Source organism: Mycteria americana, chromosome 4 (assembly GCF_035582795.1).
Source record: "Mycteria americana isolate JAX WOST 10 ecotype Jacksonville Zoo and Gardens chromosome 4, USCA_MyAme_1.0, whole genome shotgun sequence".
Lineage (NCBI taxonomy): Eukaryota > Metazoa > Chordata > Aves > Ciconiiformes > Ciconiidae > Mycteria > Mycteria americana.
The window spans coordinates 74,761,130-74,783,788 of record NC_134368.1 but is presented as its reverse complement, the minus strand read 5'-3'; the positions used below and the strand labels follow the sequence as shown (position 1 = coordinate 74,783,788).

At 47.5% G+C, this 22,659-nt stretch overlaps 1 protein-coding gene across 7 annotated transcripts in view; it reads right to left on the bottom strand.

The window, feature by feature from the left end:
• The window catches only part of NR3C2 (nuclear receptor subfamily 3 group C member 2), a 219,030-nt gene extending 207,353 nt beyond the window's left edge, over positions 1-11,677 (bottom strand). For 4 of the 7 annotated variants that reach the window (XR_012775620.1, XM_075500932.1, XM_075500936.1 and 1 more), the window contains exons 1-2: positions 11,373-11,677; positions 4,625-6,386 (exon numbers count right to left, since the gene is read on the bottom strand). Coding sequence is in view for 6 of the 7 variants with exons in the window: in XM_075500932.1 (XP_075357047.1) it covers positions 4,625-6,384 (1,760 nt within the window). In the remaining variant the exon portion in view is untranslated. Of the gene's footprint in view, positions 1-4,624; positions 6,400-7,793; positions 7,863-9,720; positions 9,884-11,372 lie in introns of those variants that run through there. The other 3 variants (XM_075500933.1, XM_075500934.1, XM_075500931.1) reach the window with 3 other exon arrangements.
• Between the last annotated feature and the right edge of the window lie 10,982 nt (positions 11,678-22,659).

The following is a 22,659-nucleotide window of genomic DNA, read 5'->3' as shown; positions in this document are numbered from 1 at the left end:
AGTATAACTTTTCAAATTGGAGGGGGAAAACAAAAAAAGTACAGATTTAAGGCTACAGTCTACAACATGAGAGAATCATTGGTGAAAAAAGTGTGCACATTAAATTTGTGGGAAGCTAAAGGGGAAAACAGTCCTGCCAAGCATGGAGAATATTTTAACAGCTCGGCCTTTTTCCCATAAAGTCCGTCAGCAAACAAACAGAGGTCAAGGCCATTCATAAATTCTAAAAATAATATTTACCAGACCTTTATCTCTCTGGCAGGTATAATTCTGATAAGTGACTATTCTAGATAATATTTAACATAAAAGTTTATTTACAAAAATACTTGCAATAGCCTGAAATCAGATTTTAACCAGAATCACCCATTCAAGTCAGTGAAGGTTACATGTAAATGAAGATCATGTTGTTGGGTTAGTTTTTTTGTGTTGGGTTGGGTGGGGTTTTTTGGGGGCTGCTACAAGCAGGCTCTGTGAAAAAAATGCCAATCCATGTGAAGGGCTCAGGAACAGACAGGTATAAGAAGTCCCTAAAATATTGTCAATGTTTGATCAAAGATTTGACCATAAACCCTAAGAAGTCAATGACAATCTTTCAACTCCTTTTAACAGACATAAATTAGACTCTAAAATACCATGAAACACTGCTTTGAAGAGAAATCTCCTTGTCTGAATGACAATAATTGAAACATAATTATTGATAAATGTATGCAATTTCTGTTAAAATAGTAAACATTTTCAATAATAACACATCAAACTTCGTGAAATTGTCCCACACTGGATTACACCAGTGGAACTGCCAGGAAGAAACTACAGTAGGAGTATCAGCCCTTTGTTTCCACCACAACTGCTGAGAAAAGCAAGTATATATGTGTACATACATGAATTAATATGGAAATTAGAGGGAAAAGGCACATTTGCAGAAGAAGCTGTAGGTAACGCAACAGAAGGGTCATCCTCCTCAATTTTTACTGTTGTTTCAAGCAACCATGACATTTTCCTAGGCCATTTTGAAAATTGCGTAATTGGCACAATCATGAGGCTTAGGCTGGTACCCTGATTCAGATGAGCAATCACCTTGAAGTAAAATCTTATCTGAAGTCTTAGTGTAGGTTTCATCACACATGAAATGACATCACATAATCACACATACCTTCTTTTTCAAGCCCACTTTGCTATTATTTAGTTTAGAAACCATTATATCTTAGAAATATCAGTCATGGAGGGGGATCTATACACACAGACAGACAGGTATGATTCACCCTCTATTAAAAATTAAACATGTAAAAATCTTTCAAAGACAAAGGCATGTTCTGCATGCATATTAGCAGAAGAAAAACATTTAAAAGGGAATAAGGGAACTTGGCTTTGCTTAAGAGGCTATCGCTCCCCAAACACTGCAAGTTGCAATGTTATAAAGTTAGTTACCACCAACTAACTTAAAAGGAACCGTAACTGTGGATGTCTACTAAAAGTAACTGAAGGAGAAAAAGAGAAATGTTCTAGTTGACGTGGGTACTTGGCACAGTCAGTAAGGTAACAAGGCATTTTAAATGCCTAAACTATGTTTATTAGACACTATCAGCAAGTATAACTGACTCAAGGAAGGTGATATTCTAATAGGAAAAAAAATTATTTTTTTACGGTAATATTCTAAAGATTCATTCTCAATGTGAAAAGTCATCTTCATTCCTGGTCACCCACTACTTTTCACCACGTAAGCAGCAAGTCAGAAGCAGTCTAAAAAGGGTACGATATTGAGGTTCAGAAAATAAGGCTGCCAAAACTAGATATATTCAATGCTGATCATCTATTGGCTTTAGAGACCACGTAGCCTATTTTTTCCCTTCACCTTAGTCTTTACTTATGGCAAATTATATTGCAGGGTAAGCACAGCTGAAAAAAGATGAAGACTTAGAATACGAGAAACTTGGTATCATAGACTTTGAAGGGTTAATCATATGCTGCAGAAGCCTGCAAAATGTATGATGCCTGATATGGTTGACACGTCAGGAAAAAAACCTGGAAGTAACAAGGATCTGGTTTGGATGCAGAGTCCAGAGGTGCAATGCTGCTGTTCTGACGACACGAAGGGAGAGACTATGCAATCCCCATACCATGCTGACATGGGACAGCTGAAACCCACCTTGGGATGTTGGGTCTGACATGGTTATAAACTATGTGTGGTTTATTACAACACTTTGGAGCACGGACAAACTTGCATGTGATTTCCTCTGTTTTAGCTAGAATGTGGCACAGAAATTAAGAGAAAGGTGAAGATCAATTCAAGGTTCATTAGCCAGAGTGAGCTTTTACATGTGTGACATCCTATGTTGAGTCTTTATGACTTGTCTCGTCAGCAGACAAGTATCTGAGCAGGCACCTACGCATTCAAATCTGTACTGCTAACATGACCTCTACATGAATTTACCTTGAAACTTGTAAAGGCTTTGCACAGGTCCCCAGCTGCACCTGCTAGCATAAAGCCATTGCCAAGCACATTAAGAGCAACATTTAGTTAAATAATGGGGCAGAGTTAAGTGATTTGAGATGATGACACATGTCCTAATCAGAACTACAGATCAGGATGCCTGAAGTGTCATAACCCTGCAGATCTCCATCACCTGAAGAGAATTCCACAGGTGCAGTAATAGCTCTGAGCGCTAAAAATTTCAGGATTTCAATCCTCCAAAGTAACAGCTACGCTCACCTGCATATCTTACTGAGATATTAGCTTAGAGAAGAAAGACAGAAAAGCACATCAAGCTTGTGTCATCATCAAGCCTGATGACACCATCAAGCCTGATGACACAGATTATCTATTTGCTGGTCTAGAGGTAAATAGATGAGAAGACCTGCTATGGACTAGTGTCAGATCAGAAGACGCCTTCAAAAGCTTTATGAGAAACTGTCATTCAAAACGCAACTATTAACGACTACCATGCTCCTACCAGCACTTCCCTGTTTATTGTGCCTGTCCCTGCAACAGATGACAACCTTGACTCAGCACAAGCAGCACTTACTCACGCAAGAGCTCTCCTGGCTGGCAGGAGCGACCTGCCCAAGTAACAGTGCTCAACCACAAAGGCAGTAAAATATTGCATCTTTATTTTCAGGCATCCCATCAGTCTTCTGGTGAGCTTTTCTCACTATATAAATAATGCAATTTATGAAAATTTCATCAGGTAAAATAACTAGAAAACAGTAACTTCATCTTCCTTGATCCAAGAAAGCACATTTAAGCCATGCCTGGATGATAACAAATAGCCAGCTACATGCAAAGTTCAGCATGAAGGTGGGATACAGCCCTTTCAAGTTGAGAAAGATATATTAAAAAGTGCATTCTTTAGAGACCATATTTGAAATGGTCAAAGAAGAAGTGAAGTATGGCTTGCAAAATGATAAGGAGATTGTAGAGGTATTGGACAGATCTGAGAATAAAAAGGAAATATTTAGAGTCTTTTTCTTCCTCCTGAGTAGACAGGCTGTTTTCCCTCCTCAAAAGCACCATTACTTTAGGTATTATGTTTTTCACTGCTACACTATTTTTTCAGAAATATTTAGCATCATACAAATATGGAAAACATTACGCATTCTCTTCACCCCACTCCAAGAATCAGGCAGACGTTTCACTGAGGGCAGTTGTGCATCTCAGGATGAAAAAAAAAAAAAAAAAGACTTGAGAAAGGTAAATGCAAATTCTGTTACCGGCTATATCGCTGAGCTTTAGCACAAACATTTGGTGAGCCTGTTTGACACACAAAGAGGCTATGTAACTATTCTAACTCAGTCATGCTGTCAGATGCGCTTAATAACTTGTAATATTGACTGTGAAACTGGATAGTTTATTAATGGATAGTAAGCGTCCTTTACGATACATGAACACCTGTTTGCTGAAGAAGGACATGCTTCCACGAATCAGCCAAGAAACACAAATTCAAATGACACTTGCATATTTCTCTTCCACCAAAAGTGAGGGGATCAGTTTATCCATTTATCCCTTTCAAATGCGTTAAGTTTTAACAGCCCTCCTCCTTCTGGAGGCATTTTTCTATATATACAAACCAAATGTTCCTACAGTTAAAATATAGAAATAATATGTTGCCACAGGCTTGTAAGGTTTAGTTTTTAAACTTAACCACTTAAAGTCCAGTGCAAACTTATAACCATGCATCTTTACAAAAACGGATTCCTGACACTATCATTTTCTTATCCTCATCTCAACATTTCATCTGAGGTACAACACATTCAAGCACCAGCTAAGAAAGAATAACCATTATAGGACACACGAGAGCAATTTTACTAAGCTCTCATTATGCGAAAAACAACATTTATAGGAGTAAGAGCTCATAAACATACTAAAGCTACACTTTCAAATCTAGTAACAATAGAATATAATATGTTCTTTTTAAATATTAAAGCCAGCACTTTATTTTTATTAAAGGCAGAGTAAAATACAGCAAGAAACCAGCACATCTAATGGTAAGAATTGAAATGCAAACAAAGAATTATGCATCAGCTTGAGAAATACCACCCTGGTCCCCATTTTAATTCACGCCTTGTTTGTTTAATGCAGGGAAAGAAGAACAAAAAGAAGGAAAAAAAAATTAGTAATTTGCCTGCTCACCTGGACACGTTTTCTGGAATGTACTCTAGAACTGGATACCCATCACTTCTTCTGGATGTCAACTCCGAATGCGACTTCCAGGTCTCCACTAGCGTGCTGACGGAAGGGAACGAGCTCAAGTGCTGAAACGCCTGCTCTCGAGCAACTGGCCGCGACAAAGATATTGTGCCTTGGGCACCGATCCTGTAGTGAAACGACTGTCCACCTGAATTTACACCCACAATGGCAGAGGATGGTATACTGTTTTCTTGGTAATAGCTGCCATCGTCAGGCTCCTGCTTAATTCCCACAGGTAGGCCTGGATTTGGAAAACTGCTACCTTCACAACTTCCATCAAACGAAGAAACAGGTGGTCCTAAAATCCCAGAAAGAGAGTAATAGTCTTTGTCATCCATAAAAGAAAAATACGAGCCATCTGTAAATGGGAAAGGATTTACTGTTTGATTCCCTTTAAAAGAGGCACCAGAACAAGGATGCTTGGCCGACTCTTGCTTCACTGGCACTGAAAAGGGGGAATCGGAGTTTATTTTGCTGCTGTCGCCAATGCATGCGCTGCCGAACGAACCATCTGGCTCGGGTTTTATGAACTGAACAAGGTTCATCTGACTGCTGTTGGAGATGGCATTCTCCATTTCCTCCATCTTAGGAAACGGGAGTTCTTGAGCACCCTTGTCTTCTGTTTCTGGACTGGGAACGGTATCTTGGCTTCTGCTAGGTCCCGCCGGCGTGCCGGAAGCCGGGAATCCTAGGGAGTTGTTTACAGGGCTACAGATGGACGATCCCACAGTGCTAACCGCTGGACTAGAACGAGTGGACCTATTATTGGCATTGGAAGGGCTGGCAATGGAGCTCCTCGAGTTCAGGTTCGCGGGACTGGACACAGAAGATCGCATAGTGATATTATTGGGACTCGAGACGGGAGATTTCACGCTGCAATGACTGGGAGGACTAGAAATCGGGGATTTCATGCTACTTATAGGGCTAGAAAGCGGAGACCCGATGTTGCTAACGTGCGTGGGACTGTGCAACATAGACCCCCTGTTTTCAACGTTCGGCGAGCGCGACAAAGGGGTTCCCTGGCCGATGGGGCTGTGCACGGCAAAGTTCCCAAAGTTAGCAGTAGTTGAGGACACAGAGTTAACTCCAGCAGGACTACACGCCGAGGAAGCCATGTTCTGAGGGCTGCAGCCCGAAGGGCTTTTCTCTTGACACATGATAGGGCTTTTGACGATAGCGTGCATGGCACCACCGTTCACAGTGCTCCCAGAGTCCGACATCAAAGACCTCAAGGGCCTGCTAGTGCTGTGGAGGGGAGAAGAGCAATGGCCGTTCTCCTTGTAGAGCTTCACCAGCTGCTCCACGTTCTGGTAGATCTTTCCTGGGCTCCCCTGGTTCTGCTGATCATAGGGGTAATCGGCGTCTCGTATCGAATCCATATATAAACCCATGGATTCAGCCACCGTTGCCGATAGCTCCTTCGACTCCGTTTCAGTTTTGATGTCCGAGGGCAAAAGACCAGGCTGACTGCTGTCTTGCTGCAGGCAGGAGAGTAGCTCAGGTTTTTCTTTGTTGTTTCTTTGAGCACTGCTGTTGGCAAAAGCACCAGCAGCGCAGCTTACGTTTACAATCTCCATATAGTTACTGTCATCAGTCTGCTCTCCAGCACCTATAGAAGAATACTCCACAGACTGAGAAACTTGACCCCACCGTCTCTCCATATCTAAGCCTTCTGGGTAGCTGTGGTATCCTTTTGTCTCCATAACTAGCAAAGACATATACAAAAAAGTAAAATTAATAAATGACAGGACAGTGCGACTTCCTAAGGAAATTTCCTAATTTCCTAAGGAAACAAGGCGTATCCGCTCACTCTGCCTATCCTCCTCTCTCTTTGCCTGCCAGTCCCGTTTCCCTGCCCCATCCATCATCTCTCAGCCATTTGTCCAATTTCTGTCAAATCGAAGGAAAAGGTCTCACAGATATGACAGCCCTATGGGTTCCGAGAGAAAACTGGTCACCAGTTAGAAAAGACCCAAATTATTGCTCCCCGCCCTGCCCCAAAAGGAATGGCTCGGCAACATCAGCACACCAACCGCCCACCCTCGCTGGCCGCAGCCCCGTGGCCGATGCCAGCGGCACCGTGGGCTGCCCCCCCGCCCAGGGGCCTGCGAGGAAAAAAGGGAAGGGGGCAGCAAGGAAGGAGGGGAACCACAGAGGTCCTGAAAGGAGGACACATTGGTGGTAGGCAGGACATAAACCCCATGGAAATTGCTCATCACAGCTCTGCTCCTCCAAGGACAACTCTGTTCCTCCAAAGACCCTCCACTGCCATGCTACAGGGACAGCAAAGCAAGGGAGGGTGGTGTGCTAAGAGGGTTTCTCTTCATCATCCAGCATAACACAGGATGCTTTAGAAGGAAGCAGAAGTTCTGAGGGGCCAGGCACTGACTTGCCCCTTCACAGCCCCTTCACAGCCCCCTGAGGAGACACAAAGGATGGGCTGAGTGGGGAAAGACGTAGTGCTGAAGTTGAATGGGAAATGTTTCTATCACAGAGGAAGGGGATCAGATTAGGCGGGGATGCGTGGCTATTAAATGGATCCGTAATTCTGCAAACCTCCATGGCAGCCAGCAAGAGGAATACATAAAGAAAAGTAAACCTTGTTCTAAAATAGACCCTAAAAAAAACCCCTCCTATCCCGCACGCCACTCTCTCCAGGCAAGGAGCAAAACGCATGACCTAGCCTCCATTATTCTGAAAATCACGTATAAGTAACAACAATTTTTTTTTTTTAAGGAATTGGCTCATAGTATCATTAGAACTGTAGAAACTCAAGCACCAATAGTTATAATATCAATATCATGCAAATATTTTTTCCTTTCATAATGTATTAATTTTCCAATATTTAATTTAGTGTTTAATCTCTTTACTTAACACTACTTAAAAACCACTATTTTAAGCAAAATTATAAAAACAAAACAAAAAAATTTAAAATTAATGACTCAAATAGTTCTTTGCCCTTACTTAGAACTATGGCCCTATGCCTACATTCCCCTCAAGCACAAATTTTATTAGAACATCATCATGTGTATCAAATCACATTCCTATAGTCTAAAATTTTCAGACAGAAGTGCCTACTTTCACATAAAGTCACTCCCAGATAATCACCTACCCCCGATTTAAGTGCTGAGCAAGCCTAATTCCGAGAGAAATCAATTGCAGCTGTGAGTGACCAGCATTTCTGAAAACCAGGAAACTTAGTTAAGGCTTAAAATTAGGATGTAAGTGAATTTTAACCCTCAGAACCACCAGCAGAACCACTGCGTACCAGGAAATCTCAGTTACAGGCCTAACATTACACTGGTGCACGAGCTTTGCAGCAACCTCTCCCACAGCAGTAAATTTCAAACTTCATACATAATCAATAGGCGAGCATACTTTAAAACTTCAGCAAATAAAAATCTGGGTCACACAAAGGAAGAAAAATAAATGAAAGTGCCCTGGACCTGCACTTCCAGAGAGAGAGGCACTGTCTGGTAAATATGTCCAAGAGGATAAAAAAAACCCAGCAGAGATTATTTGTGGCCTGATACAAATTTAGTGTAAAATGACAGATATAAATTAATAAGAATGCAGCAGCAAAGAGATTTTTTGGGAGTGCTGGCTTCTGTCACCTCGGAGCGCCTCGGTGGATATTAGAACTGAATAATCATCTCACGGGTTGCTGACAGCGTAAGGGTTTGGTTTTGTTCTTCTAAGCAGAACTTATTACAACTTGACTAGCATGTTTATCCACGGTATCCGCACTTCACCTACTGCACAGATATGCCTTTTTACTAACTTTCACTAAGTGAATTTGACTGTGGGCTAAAACACCCACGGACCACAACAGAAGGTGAGTCGTGTTACATATCAGAACCAAGACCGTCTACGTCTGATATTTTGCAGAAGGAGGCTTATATTATGAGCACAGCAGTTTCTCCAGACCCCGCCAACAAGTACTTGGACACTGCGAGTTATGTATTTCACCCCCAAACATATCAACAAACACAGCCCTCTGCAGTACGAGTCTCCGATCAATCAGGCATGAAACCGGTTTCACAGCAACAGTCAAATAAAAAATCAAATGGTACCTGGTATCCCTGCAACCAAAAGGTCACCTAGATACAGGAAAATCTGAAGTAAATCCAGTTCCACAAAAACTAAACCGATGGCTCAAGCGACCACCCACTTCTTATTTCTCGGTGTTTGTAAACGAAATTTTCTTTAAGTTTCACTGCCTGCGAGCCGCTTCGCTGACATAAAACTGCCCAGGGGACCAGAGTTTCACCGTCAAAGATGGGCTGGGGTTTTCCCCCCTTTCTCCAGGGCAGCGGAGCACGGCTGGCAGCACGGGCTAGCAGCACGGGCTAGCAGCACGGGCAGGTCGGCTACCGGCGCTGCCCCCGGCACCGCCGCCCCCGGCACCGCCACCCGCGGACCCCGAGCGGAGCCGGGCGCGGGCCCCCGCGGCGGGGGGCTGGTCCCTCCGTCCTCGCACACACACGCGTGTTAAAAACCACGCAGGCAGCGCGCACGCTTACTTCCCTATCTGCCCTACGCTATGTGGAGCATCCTGGGCAGAAGGCACCGCTTTGCACCTCTAACCGCCCCCCCCTTCCCCCCCCCCCGCCCCGCTTTCCCGCAGGTACAATCCGGATTGTCACGCGTGGCGGAACCCAGCAGTGCCCGGGAACGAGCGAGCGAGCTCCCTCTCTCGCAGGCGTCCGCCGGGGATCGGCCCGGGGAGGGGGGATCCCGAGAGCCCAAACCCGCTTTCGGCCGATCCCGCCTCGCCTGCTCCCTCCCGCCGCCCGGACCCCCACGCGAGGCAGAAAAACGCTGTTTTCCGCGCAAACGCCGCTCCCCACCCCCCACGGCGGAGAAGCTCTGGGTTATCACCGTGACACCCCCCCCCCCCCCGGAGGGCACGGGGGGGGCGGCGCCCCCCGGTGCCGACCCCTGAAGTGCCGCCCTCTCCCCCCCCCCGGTGCGGGTCGGGGAGAGGACCGGCGCCCCCCGCCCCGCCGACCCCCGCGTCGGCCCCGGCCCCGCGGAACCTGTTGCGGTCGGGCGCGTCCCCGAGCCCCCGCCGGCGCGGAGGGCGGCGCGGAGCGGCGGGGCGGGCGGCGCTCACCCCCCTCCCCCGCCTGCCCGCCCGTCCGAGGCGCGCCGCGCCGCGCCGCCCGGTGACACGGAGCGGCACCCGGGAGGGGACGGGAAAAGGTGCCAAGTCCTTTAAAAACATGTCACATGCCCAGATAAAGTTCAAGTTTACGTCCCGCCCGCCGCCCGCCCTCATTGGCGGGAGTGACGCGGAGCGCCGCGCGGCTGGCGCCAGGCCGCCGCCCCATTGGCTGGGGCGCGCCGTCAGTCACCCGCCGGGCGACATGACTGATACAAAGTTGCTGCGACACAGGCTGGAAAACGCATCTCCTTAAAGCCGCAGCAGCCGCCGCGGCCGCGCAGCCCCGCGCAGCCCTCGGGCGCCAGCCCCGCCGGGAGCCGGGGCCCCCGCCTGCCGCCCCGCCCGGGGGGGCCCCCGGGGAGGGGTCGCGGGGCATCTCAGGCCGGGGCCCTCCGCGGGCAGGTGAGGTGCGCGGGGCGCGGCCGCCCCCGCCCGGTGCCCGCGCCTCGCCGGCGGCAGGGCCGCGCATCGCCTCTCCGCCGGCCCGGGATTTCCGCCTTTCAGCGGCGCATGAATATGCAGGGTACCGATGCAGCGGTGATTTAACCGCAAAATAAAGAAAAGGGAGGGAAAAAAAAAAAAAAAGAAGAAAAAGAAGAGCGGAGCGGCGGCGGAGCGCGGGAGGGTTCAAGGACTCGTCCTCCGCTCTCCGCCGGGCTGGCTCCGCTCCGCGCCAGCCGCGCATCCCGCCGGGCGCCCCCGCCCGCTGCCGCCTCCCGCGGTGTCCCCCCCCGGTGCCCGCGTCCCGGCTGCAGGAATACCCTTTTCCCAGGGAAGCAAAAAAAAAAAAAAAAAAAAGACGCCGAGCAAACTTTTAGGCGATGCGCTCCCAACTCGCTCCGTAAATAACGACCCCAGCCCACGGCCAGCGGCCGGCAGCCGCTGACGCACGCTCTCAAACGGCCCCGGCCCCGACTCGACTCCCAGGTGCGCCCCCGGCCCGGCCCCCGCCCGGCGGGGACAGCTCCGCGTCCCCGCAGGGTGACAGAGGTGCCCCTGGGCGCGGGGCGGGGGGCTGAGCCCGTCGGGGAGCGGCAGCGCCGGGCACCGCGCTGGGGCACCGCGCACCTTCGCCCGAAATCGCCCCCTGCGCGCACGCACGCACACAAACGCGCAGATCCGCGTATGCTCCGGGGAGCGGGTTTGTATTCGGTAGTCACAGCGAAAGCGCAAACATCCCCAGGATTTGGGGTGTCACGTGCCCCTCTCATTTTCATATTCTGCCAAATATCGACCTGCACTCGCGGCCCCGGCGGGCACGGGCCGCGGCGGCGGCGGCTCCCAGCGCCGGCGGCGCGACCCGCGGAGCAGCCGCCGCCGCCGCCGCGCTTCCCCGCGGCGCTGGCGCGGGCGCTGCCGAGCAATGGACGTGTCCTTCCCGCGAAGTTTTCACTGATGGGGACGGGACTGGCCGTGACCTGGATACGCCGGCTGGTGCGGCGGACACCCGCCCGGCCCCCGCCGCCCGCCCCTCGGCCCCCCGCTGCCCCCCGCGCCCCGCGCAAGTGTCCGCGCTGCACTCACCTCCCCTACGACATGGTGGCGCGGCGGGAGGAGGCACGGCCCCCGGCTACTGCCAGCAAACCATCCGAGAGCCCGCACCGCCAAAAAAAAAAAAAAAGAAAAAAAAAAAGAAAAAAAAAAAAGTACGCGGAGGAAACGCCGGGAGCGGGGCCGGGCAGCGGGCAGGGCGCTGCTGGCGGGGTCGGCGGGAGGGGGCTGCGGCGGCGGCGGGGTGCCCGGGGCTCGGCGCGGCGCGGCTCGGCGCGGCTGGGCGGACAGCTCCCACCATGGACGCCTAGGTGGGTGGGTGTTCCCGCGGGTCACACCCTCGCCCGCCGGCGGAGGGGAGCGGGGGGTGGATCCAGCACCGGCGGGGGGGGGGGGGATTTGCGGGGGGAAGAGAAGGGGGGGCGGGGGAGGGAGGGGGAGAGACACCCTCCCCCCAAAAAAAACCAAACCCGAAAAAAAAAACTTATGTCATTCCAGGTAAAACTCCCATCTGCGCCACCAAGGAAGAGGGGGGAGGAGAGTGGCGAGGGTGTAAACTTTTTCCTCGCCCCCCCCGCCCCCCCGGTGCCGCCCGGCTCCTCGCAGCGCCCGGCGGCCGCGCCGCCCCCGCCGCCCCCTCCCGCGCCGCCCGCCCCGGCGGCTCCCGGCGGCGCGGCGCCGCGGGGTTTCTCACGCACGGAGCCCGCCGCCGCCGCCGCGGTTCCTGGTTCGCGGAGCCGCCGGAGGAAGGGAAGGAGGGCGGGCGGCAGGGAGGCAGGGCGGGCGGCGGGGGAGGAGTGTCTCCCCGCGCCCTTCCCCAGGCGGAGCGTCTCTCCCGGCGCTGGCGGCGGCGGCGGAGCCCCCCCCCCCCCCCCCCCGACCGCCCCGCTCGGCCCCCGGGCGGGCTGCGGGGAGCGGGGCGCCCTGGACGGGATTTCGGGAGGAGGCTGCGTCCCCCCGCTGGGCCTGCGCCTTCCTTCGCCCCCCTCCCCGCTCCTGCCAGGCGCGGGGAGCCGGGCCCCTCTCTGCCCCCCGGCCTGCCCTCGCCGTCCCGGGGTACCGCCGGGGGGGGCGCGTCCCCGCGGCACTCGTGCGGTGGAGCAAACCCATCCTGATTTCAGACATTAAAAAAAAAAAATGGGCGCTAACATCAATACTGGTTTTAAACTAATATTTCACTTGTGGTTGAGATCTTTTGAAACTGATTATTTTTAAGTTCAGGGCATTAAATGTCTCTTCATTTAAACATCTTGAGGAAAAAATTGGGCACTGGAGGGAGGAAAAAGTTGGCTCTATTTTAATACCCTCAATGGAGTCTTTAAACATGTAAAAGGACTGCTCACAGGGAATTTTACCTGTGCCAAAGCTTCTGTAGGATCGGGGCCTTGGAAGAGGCGAATATTTTATCAGCTGTTGTTTGCATCCGTCAAAGTTTGTGGGTAACGTGATAAATGTTAAACAGGGAAACATAAAGTGCTGGTAAGGCCAGACTTGGAGATAACGGCGCATTCAATAGCTTAATTTCACAATTAGTTTGCTATATTATTGGAAGCAAATCATATTTCACTGTGCCTACACTAGTGCTCTATTTTTAGCCATAATGTAGCTAAAAAGGAGGAACCTACTGAGATGTATTATAACATCGAATGTGAACAATTCTGTTCTCTCTCTTTTTACTCATTTCGTGTCATACATCTGGTTTGGAATACAGCTAATTTATTAATCGAGCAGAGCTACCGCGGATGGGTTGGAGGCTGCAATTCCAAGGCAGAGGAAAGTTCCACGCAGCTCGGCGAGTAACCTGGCAAATCACAGTCATGCAAAAAGCACCCAAGCACGTTGGCTGGTCTATCAATAACTGCTGTATTGAAGCACAACTATTTTATGTTAATTTATAGTAACAGTGTATTTGGCTGATTGGTTGCACTTCTTTTGTCTTACTCTTCCTGCTATTCTTTTTTTTTGCAGGGCAAAGGTGTACATGCAAAAGGCATCTGAAATGCCTGGAGGTAGCCTGAGTCTTTGTGTTGCATCACCTTTTTTTTTTTTTTTTTTAAGAACAAAAAAGAGAGAGAAAATAAAATTGAGGGAATACATCTGTCTTCTGTCTTAATACCAAACGTTTGATTTTTCTTTCCCTCTCCATTGTGTTACATACAGCAATGACTGCTTGAAGAATAAAGCACCTTTCCCAGTACATGCAAGATGCTCACAGATTTTCCACAAATTCAGTAGAAACCTCATTTGTTTTCTGCTTGTGGTTCACAGGAGCACTTAGCTTTTTAGTGGTTGACACTATATCTATTTTTAGCAGCATTTTAACAGCTGTCACTAACAACTAAGATCTCATCTTGAACAGGGAAGGGAGATTATCTGTTTTATTTAAAAAAATCAAACTACATAATTGTCAGATTATAAAAAGCAATTTGGATTTTTATCTGTGAAGAGAAAAGGCTATCTTTTCTCATTATGCCAATTCCATGAAAAAAAAGGACCTATAGTGGGCTTGATAAAATAACGAACGGGCTTTGCAAGGTTTGGAAATAAGGCTATTCAAAGGCATACAAATGTATATATAGCACATTTCGAATTCCGTTAAAAGTGGTCCCGTTACTGCCTTCTGCAGCTGTGTCGCGATGGGGGAAACCACAAAGAGTCGAGTTGTAGTTTTCCAAGTAGGTCAAGAGGAGCAGCGCGGACACCTCCGATGAGCAATTCTCTTCCCTCATGTTAGATTTTATAAGAGGTTATCTCATGTCAGACACATGACACTGAAAGCAGCAGACAGACAAGTGTAAGCCACTCTGTAGCAGATGTCATCTCTGTTCCTAAAGATAGTGGTAAATTTGCTATGGATAATGCATTACAAAACAAGATAACGCTGAAACTCGGCAAGTGTCAAATTTTACCTCCTCCCATGCTCAGTAAAGCGGGCGAATTGGTATTAGGGGCTGCAGGAGCGGCGATGTAGTGTAAAAGCAGCCTACTGTACTATCTTACTTAGAGGTCATGTGCCCTATTTTGAGAACTGAACCAAAGCGGATGAAGTTTTGAGTCGGTTCCAACTAAGGCAGCTGGGCATTTCCCACTTCTCTCCAGCTCCAGCCCAGGAAAGCAGGTGATCACATGGTCACATGTATTATTCCTTTACCCGATATTATTCACTGTAGATTTAATTTTATGCCGTTCGGCTCATGTGGTTTTGAATTATTTGAGATTTATAGCTGACTGGGAGGAGTTGCATTTCGGGAAGACACTGGAAAAACCATTGGGGATGATAGATGAGAGTTTACTTTCCCTGTCCAACAGGTGCGAGTCTTCCGAGAGAGGAGTCCCCAGTCTTCTCTGACTCACCAGTTAATTGTGTTAAAGCTAATTTCCTGAGCCATGCTGAAAGTCTTTAGAATTTTTTACAAGCCCTGGGAAAATGTAAGTAAGCATGTTTTCTATACGGTATGCTTATGTTCTCTGAGATACCAATATTTTATCTATTTAGTCTAATTTTGAACAATTTTTTTTTCTAATTATAGATAAATCTTTTAGCAGAGCAACAGAACATATTCCCTTTTAACCTGGATTCTTTCTTTTCTGTCTTTTTTTCCTTCTTTTTTTAATGCTCCTTAATGGCCCATGTTATAACTGTGGTTGAACCACATCTAAGTATAGTACAATTGCATTTCTAATGCACGTTGGCATTAGCAACCACTTGCTTGTGTAAAGGGCCAAGACATGCATTTGAAAACACAGATTTCCAATACGTTTAAAATCACAGTTTTTATTGACGATCAGCACCAATAGTTTCATCTGGTTCAAAATGAAAACGTCTCACAAAGAATTACTTGTTGTGAGTAATAGGTCTCGTTGACAGTGGTAGGGCAAATGAAGCACAAGGAATAACACATAGGCAGTACTTTGTATTTTTTGTAGCTTTAATATTGCTGTATCTATTCATGTTGTTTATAGTCAACTTCTCTCTTATTTACTACTTGCACTATTACTTGTAAGAAAATGTAATTTGTAAAAAAAGGGAACATGAAAAAAATTGTCATCGCCACAGAATGCAGACTTAGCTCAATATTAATGAATTCCAAACAATAAAAGGTAGTGGCAGCTAATTGTATCTTAATATTTATCTACTACCTACTGGCATTTTTACAGTATCAAATGGTAACTCATACCGTAATCTGATTAAAATTTTGTAGTAACCATAATAGCACTGCACCTATGCCAAAAAATCCAGACATAGTTTTTAACGGCAGTAAAAATAAGAGAGCAAAGAACACCCTCCAGCACTTAATACACATATCAAATGCAAATTGGAGGAAATTATTTAATCACTCAATAGGCTAGTTAATTTTGATGATTATTCACAGTTCTAGTAGCAATACTTAGTGTGGAACAAGTTAGTACCAAAATTGTCATGACACCAAAGTCGTAAGTAAAATTTGAAACTTGCGGTATAGAGGAAATTACCTTCCTGATTGAATGAAGGTGCAGCTTTAAAGCTCCAACAGCAGAAGGAGAATTCTTATGTAATTTTCTAGATTCTTCTATAATCCTGAAATTACCTGCTCTCAGATATTATGCAATGAGAGACAGTTTGGTATTAACCTGCATGATCACGTTCACCTTGAGACTTCAAAGACCTTTGTTTTCTAAATTTTTAAAAATCTTTATTTCCTGGGAAAGAGAGATTTCGGATGGGCTCTCCCCAAAGTGTACAGTGAAGAAGAGGCTGAGCAGAGCAATGCTATGAAGCTGAGTAAAGAATCTGGTCAAGAAGTGTTAATGTAACATGTGCCAAGACAAAAAAGGAAAAAAAATCTACTGATTTTGGTGGAAGTTGCACTGCTTTCCTAAATAGATGCAGTCTTCTTGATTTTTTTCATATATTAAATACCGGCTTCCTATGTAGGCTATGTGTCCAGTTCAAGGAGCTCATTCAATGTGCCACCTGGGCCCAAGCTGGCCAGTTGATCTTGCACAACATGGAGAGTTGGTCCTTGTTGGATGCAGGTTGATTTACACAGATTTGGTTAAGAAAGGAATATATTTGCCACAAGGAATGATAAGTCGGTGTTCTGAGAAAGTGTCCTGTCTTTGAAGATGAAGGTCACACCAGAATTTGTCTGGCCTAGACTAAATATCTGGTAACCAAAGGTAATGCGTTCTATAATTTTCCCACTGTGCTCGCCGATACTTGGCCCACAAACCAGGAGTGACAGAAATTTTGACACATGGGATGGGTTTGTCCCTAGTGGCCCCAAACATATGCAAATAAAGAGGGTGATTCACAGGTGAGAGTAGATAACCTTACCAACCCAGTTGCCTGGCTATGGTTTATTCTCTTTTGGTGTGAGATAAGTGGCAGTCGCTCAGCTTGGTTTCCAGAAATGATGCTGTCAATGTATCGGTGCTTGTACAATCTTCGTGCCTGCCGCATCCAAGTACGACACAGACATATTTCTTCTGAGCTCTGGAAAGAAGAGAAGCATTATCACCTTTTTATAGTCAGGGAGTGGAGGAACAAAGGGATTGCAGGATTTATCTCAGGTCCCCTAAGAAGGCTATGACAAAGCTTGGTACTTCCCAAATCCCAGCTCGCTGCCTTTCATCACAGATTTGCTTTTCAGACATTGCCTTCCCAAGATTGCTGCGTGAGCGTGAATGACGTATAGTTAAAACACATTTGGTTGTTGTCTGGGGAATGAAAACGCGCTGTGGTCTATTTGAATGTATTCATTATTGAAATGAATTTAGAAGACCCATATTGTCGGGGCTTTTTACTGTATGGATTAGTAGCAGCCGCTAAAGATTGACATTACCTTGCCTGCTCGAGCCTGGTCAGAAGAGTCACATTCCATGAATGTGCAAGAATTTCTGGCATGAATTCTTGTACGTACACATTTACATTTTGGCTTCTGTGCATGCTGTTCATGCGCTCACCACTTTGAACCCTGCTTTTCACAAGTGTTGTGGTTTAACCCGGCAGGCAGCTAAACACCACACAGCCGTTCGCTCACTTCCCCGCAGTGGGATGGGGGAGAGAACTGAAAAAAAAGGTAAAGCCCATGGGCTGAGATAAAGACAATTTAATAGGACAGAAAAGAAAAGGAAAATAATAATAATGATAAAAGAATATACAAAACAAGTGATGCACAATGCAACTGCTCACCATCCGCTGACCGATGCCCAGGCAGTTCCTGAGCAGTGGACCCCCGGCCAGCTTTTCCCCTAGTTTGTATACTGAGCATGATGCCATATGGTATGGAACAGCCCTTTGGTCAGTTGGGGTCAGCTGTCCCAGCCGTGTCCCCTCCCAACTTCTTGTGCACCCCCAGCCTGCTCCCTGGTGGGGCAGTGTGAGAAGCAGGAAAAGGCCTTGACTTAGTGTAAGCACTGCTCAGCAATAACTAAAACATGAGTGTGTTATCAACATTATTCTCATCCTAAATCCAAAACACAGCACTATACCAGCTACTAGGAAGAAAACTAACTCTATCCCAGCCAAAACCAGGACAATATCCACCCCTTATTCTATACCATCTACATCATGCCCAGGTTCCACACTCTCCAATACATCCCAATTAATCACCACCACCTCTCCTGTCTTTTGATACATACGTGCAGATATCATTCCCTTAGTCTATGGGCCATCCCTCTAAAATGTCCATTGAGTTAATTTAGTCCATGGGTGATGGAGTCCTTTGGGCTCCATCTGTCATAGCAGTCCTTCAGGGCAGGAGAGATGGTGTGTGGTGTTGGATTGTTGCATTGCTGAAGCCAGTTCTGGTTCCACCATCGCTGCACTTGTCTGGTTCTATCATCGCTGCACTTTGCTTGGTTTCCTCAAAATTCATTCTTCATTAATCTGGGTGATTCTTATTGTAATACTGTTGATACGGCATATAGTGACCATAGTAGTGATGACATACAGTATTATACAGCAATTAACATCATACAATTCAAATCATTGGCTATTCTCACCCAAAATCAAATCCCCTTGAGGTACACATCGGACTTCCCCATCCTCCCGCATTACCCACCAAATGCACCCAGGCCCTTGAGCAAAAGCAATCCCATGAATGGGTTTGCCTTTGCCCAAAACAGGAATAACCCAGAGTGTCTTCCCCAGCATATTTTTAATGTGCACTACAGGGACTTTATCCCCTCCTACAGTATGTAAAGGTTTGATTGGACAGGGCCAGCTCGATTGGCAGATCCCCTAGTGTTGACTAACCAGGTGGCCTTTGCTAAATGTGTATCCCAATGTTTGAATGTCCCCGCACCTATTGCTTTCCGTGTAGTCTTTAACAGTCCATTGTATTGTTCGACTTTCCCGGAGGCTGGTGCATGATAGGGGATGTGATATACCCACTCAATGCCATGCTCCTTGGCCCAGGTGTCTCTGAAGTTGTTTCAGAAATGAGTCCCGTTGTCTGACTCTGTTCTTTCTGGGGTGCCATGTCACCGTAGGACTTGCTTTTCAAGGCCCAGGATAGTGTTCCGGGGGGTGGCATGGGGCACAGATACGTTTCCAGCCATCCGGTGGTTGCTTCCACCATTGTAAGCACATGGCGCTTGCCTTGGCGGGTTTGTGGGAGTGTGATATAACCAATCTGCCAGGCCTCCCCATATTTGTATTTCAGCCATCGTCCTCCATACCAGAGAGGCTTTAACCACTTGGCTTGTGTGATTGCAGCGCATGCTTCACATTCATGGATAACCTGTGCAATAGTGTCCATGGTCAAGTCCACCCCTCGATCACGAGCCCATCTATATGTTGCATCTCTTCCTTGAAGGCCTGAGGTGTCACTGGCCCATTGGGCTATAAATAATTCACCCTTATGTTGCCAGTCCAGATCCACCTGAGCCACTTCAATCTTAGCAGCTTGATCCACCTGCTGGTTGTTTTGATGTTCTTCAGTGGCCTGACCCTTGAGTACGTGACCATCTACGTGACGCACTGTTACAACCAGGTTCTCTACCCAGGCAGCAATATCTTGCCACAATGCGGCAGCCCAGATGAGTTTGCCTCTGCGCTGCCAGTTGCTCTGCTTCCATTGCTGCAGCCACCCCCACAGGGCATTTGCCACCATCCATGAGTCAGTGTAGAGATAAAGTACTGTCCACTTCTCTCGTTCAGCAATGTCTAAAGCCAGCTGGATGGCTTTCACCTCTGCAAACTGACTTGATTCACCTTCTCCTTCAGCAGTTTCTGCGACTTGTCGTATAGGACTCCATACAGCAGCCTTCCACCTCTGATGCTTTCCCACAAGACGACAGGACCCATCAGTGAGCAGGACATATTGCTTCTCATTTTCTGGCAGTTTATCATACAGTGGGGCCTCTTCAGCAAGTGTCACCTCTTCCTCTGGCAATATTCCAAAATCTTTGACTTCTGGCCATTCCACTATTCCTGGGTGATTGGGGTTTCCTATTTGATCCCGTTGTGTGATCAGCGCGACCCACTTACTCCACGTAGCATCAGTTGCATGATGTGTAGAGGGGACCCTTCCTCCCTTTGAACATCCAGCCCAGCACTGGCAGTCAGGGTGTCAAGAGGAGTTGTGCTTCAGTACCAACCACTTCTAAAGCAGCTCAAACCCCTTCATATGCTGCCAATATCTCTTTTTCAGTTGGAATATAGCGGGCCTTGGATCCTCTATATCCCCGACTCCAAAACCCTACGGGTCGACCTTGAATCTCCCCTGGTGCTTTCCAGAGGCTCCAGGTAGGGCCATTCTCCTCGGCTGCAGTGTAGAGCACATTTTTTACAGAATCACAGAATCACAGAATCATATAGGTTGGAAAAGACCTTTAAGATCATCGAGTCCAACCATAAACCTAACACTGCCAAAAACCATCACTACACCATGTCTCTAAGTACCTCATCCAAACGTCCTTTAAATACCTCCAGGGATGGCGACTCAACTACTTCCCTGGGCAGTCTGTTCCAATGCTTGATAACCCTCTCGGTGAAGTAAAATTTCCTCATATCCAGTCTAAACCTCCCCTGGCGCAACTTGAGGCCATTTCCTCTTGTCCTAGTCCTGTCCTGCCCGGACTGGCCCAAGGGCTACTGCATGAACTATCTCCCATTTAATTTGTTCAAATGCTTGTCGTTGCTCAGGGCCCCATTTAAAATTGTTCTTCTTCCAGGTCACTTGATAGAGAGGGCTTACAATCAGACTGTAATTTGGAATATGCATTCTCCAAAAACCCAAAATGCCTAAGAAAGCTTGTGTTTCCTTTCCGCTAGTTGGTGGAGACATAGCTGTTATTTTGTTGATCACATCCATTGGGATCTGACAATGTCCATCTTGCCATTTTATTCCTAAAAACTGGATCTCCTGTGCAGGTCCCTTGACCGTACTTTGTTTTATGGCAAAAACAGCTTTCAGAAGGATTTGGACTATTTTCTTCCCTTTCTCAAAAACTTCTTCTGCTGTGTTGCCCCACACGATGATGTCATCGATGTATTGTAGGTGTTCTGGAGCTTCACCCTGTTCCATTGCCGTCTGGATCAGTCCATGGCAAATGGTAGGGCTGTGTTTCCACCCCTGGGGCAGTCGATTCCAAGTGTACTGAATGCCCCTCCAAGTGAAAGCAAACTGTGGCCTGCACTCTGCTGCCAAAGGGATTGAGAAAAACGCATTTGCGATATCAATTGTAGCATACCACTTGGCTGCCTTTGACTCCGGTTCATATTGAAGTTCTAACACGTCTGGCACAGCAGCACTCAGCGGCGGCATGACTTCATTGAGGCCACAATAGTCTACTGTTAGTCTCCTCTCTCCATTAGGCTTTTGCACTGGCCATATGGGACTGTTAAAGGGTGAGCAAGTCTTGCTGATCACTCCTTGGCTCTCCAGTCGATGGATCAGTTTATGGATGGGAATCAGGGAGTCTCGGTTGGTGCGATATTGCTGCTGGTGGTAGCGATCGGCACCTGTTGTTCTTCAACCCTCAGCAACCCCACAACAGGGGGGTCCTCCAAGACCAGGCAAAGTAGACAGCTGTTTAGTTTCCTCCATCTCCAAGGCAGCTATACCAAAAGCCCACCGGTACCCTTTTGGGTCCTTGAAATACCCTCTCCTGAGGTAGTCTATGCCAAGGATGCATGGAGCCTCTGGGCCAGTCACAATGGGGTGCTTTTGCCACTCATTCCCAGTTAGGCTCACTTTGGCCTCCAATACAGTCAGCTGTTGGGATCCCCCTGTCACTCCAGAAATACAGATGGGTTCTGCCCCTTTATAGCTTGATGGCATTAGGGTACACGGTGCACCGGCATCCACTAGAGCCATATACTCCTGTGGGTCTGATGTGCCAGGCCATTGAATCCACACAGTCCAGTTGTCCCTTTCCTCCACCTGGCTGGAGGCAGGACCCCTCTAGTCCCAGTCTAGTATTTGTTACTCACTTCTTGTAAATACAAATCAGAAGTCCCTTTATTAAGATCAGGAGTAAGATCAGCCCTTCTACTCTGTCTGGGGAATTGCCCACTGGAAACTGGAGCAACAATTTTCCTGGAAGAACCCCCTTTTCTGATTGTTTTTCCTTGCAATTCACGCACCTGTGCCTCTAGGGTCGAGGTAGATTTTCCATCCCACTTCCTCATGTCCTCTCTGTGGTCACGCAGTGGTGACCCATGGTGTGTACCCACTATATCCTCTCTTGAGCAGAAGAATGGATACTCCTAATAGCTGAGATACTGGTTCGTACAGGTGGGGAGTAGGACATATCCTCTTTGAGTTGCTGGACCTCCTAGGACAGTTTCTTCACAGCCAAGACACAGGCCTATAGGGAGGAAGAGAGACTTTCTTCATATTGCCAGAGTTGGCCAGCCAATTCATCTACTGTTTGTCCTTCTCCGTCTTTCCAGGTCATTACGGCCAATGAGCTGGCATACAATGCTGGTGCACTCCATACCAACTTCTGCCACATGGGTTGCGTGCGCTTGACTTCATCTGGATCTTTGGATAACTGCTCGTTGTCCAGGTCATCATAAATCACTTCCAGCATGGCTAATTCTTTCAGGTACTGGATACCTCTTTCCACGGTAGTCCACTTGCCTGGGTGACAGCATACTTTTTCTAAATATTTTACTAGTTTTTCAGGATTCTGCACTTGTTCAGGAGTCAGGTTCCAAAACATTGGAGGTGCCCACTGTCCTAGGTACTTGCCCATACTATCCTACACATCCTGCAACTCATAACTATCTAGCCTTGAGGCAGATCTCTGGATGGTATTCTTAAATAGTTGTTTAACCTTAAACAAGACCTGAAACACATTCAGGAGACATAGCAATAGGAACATG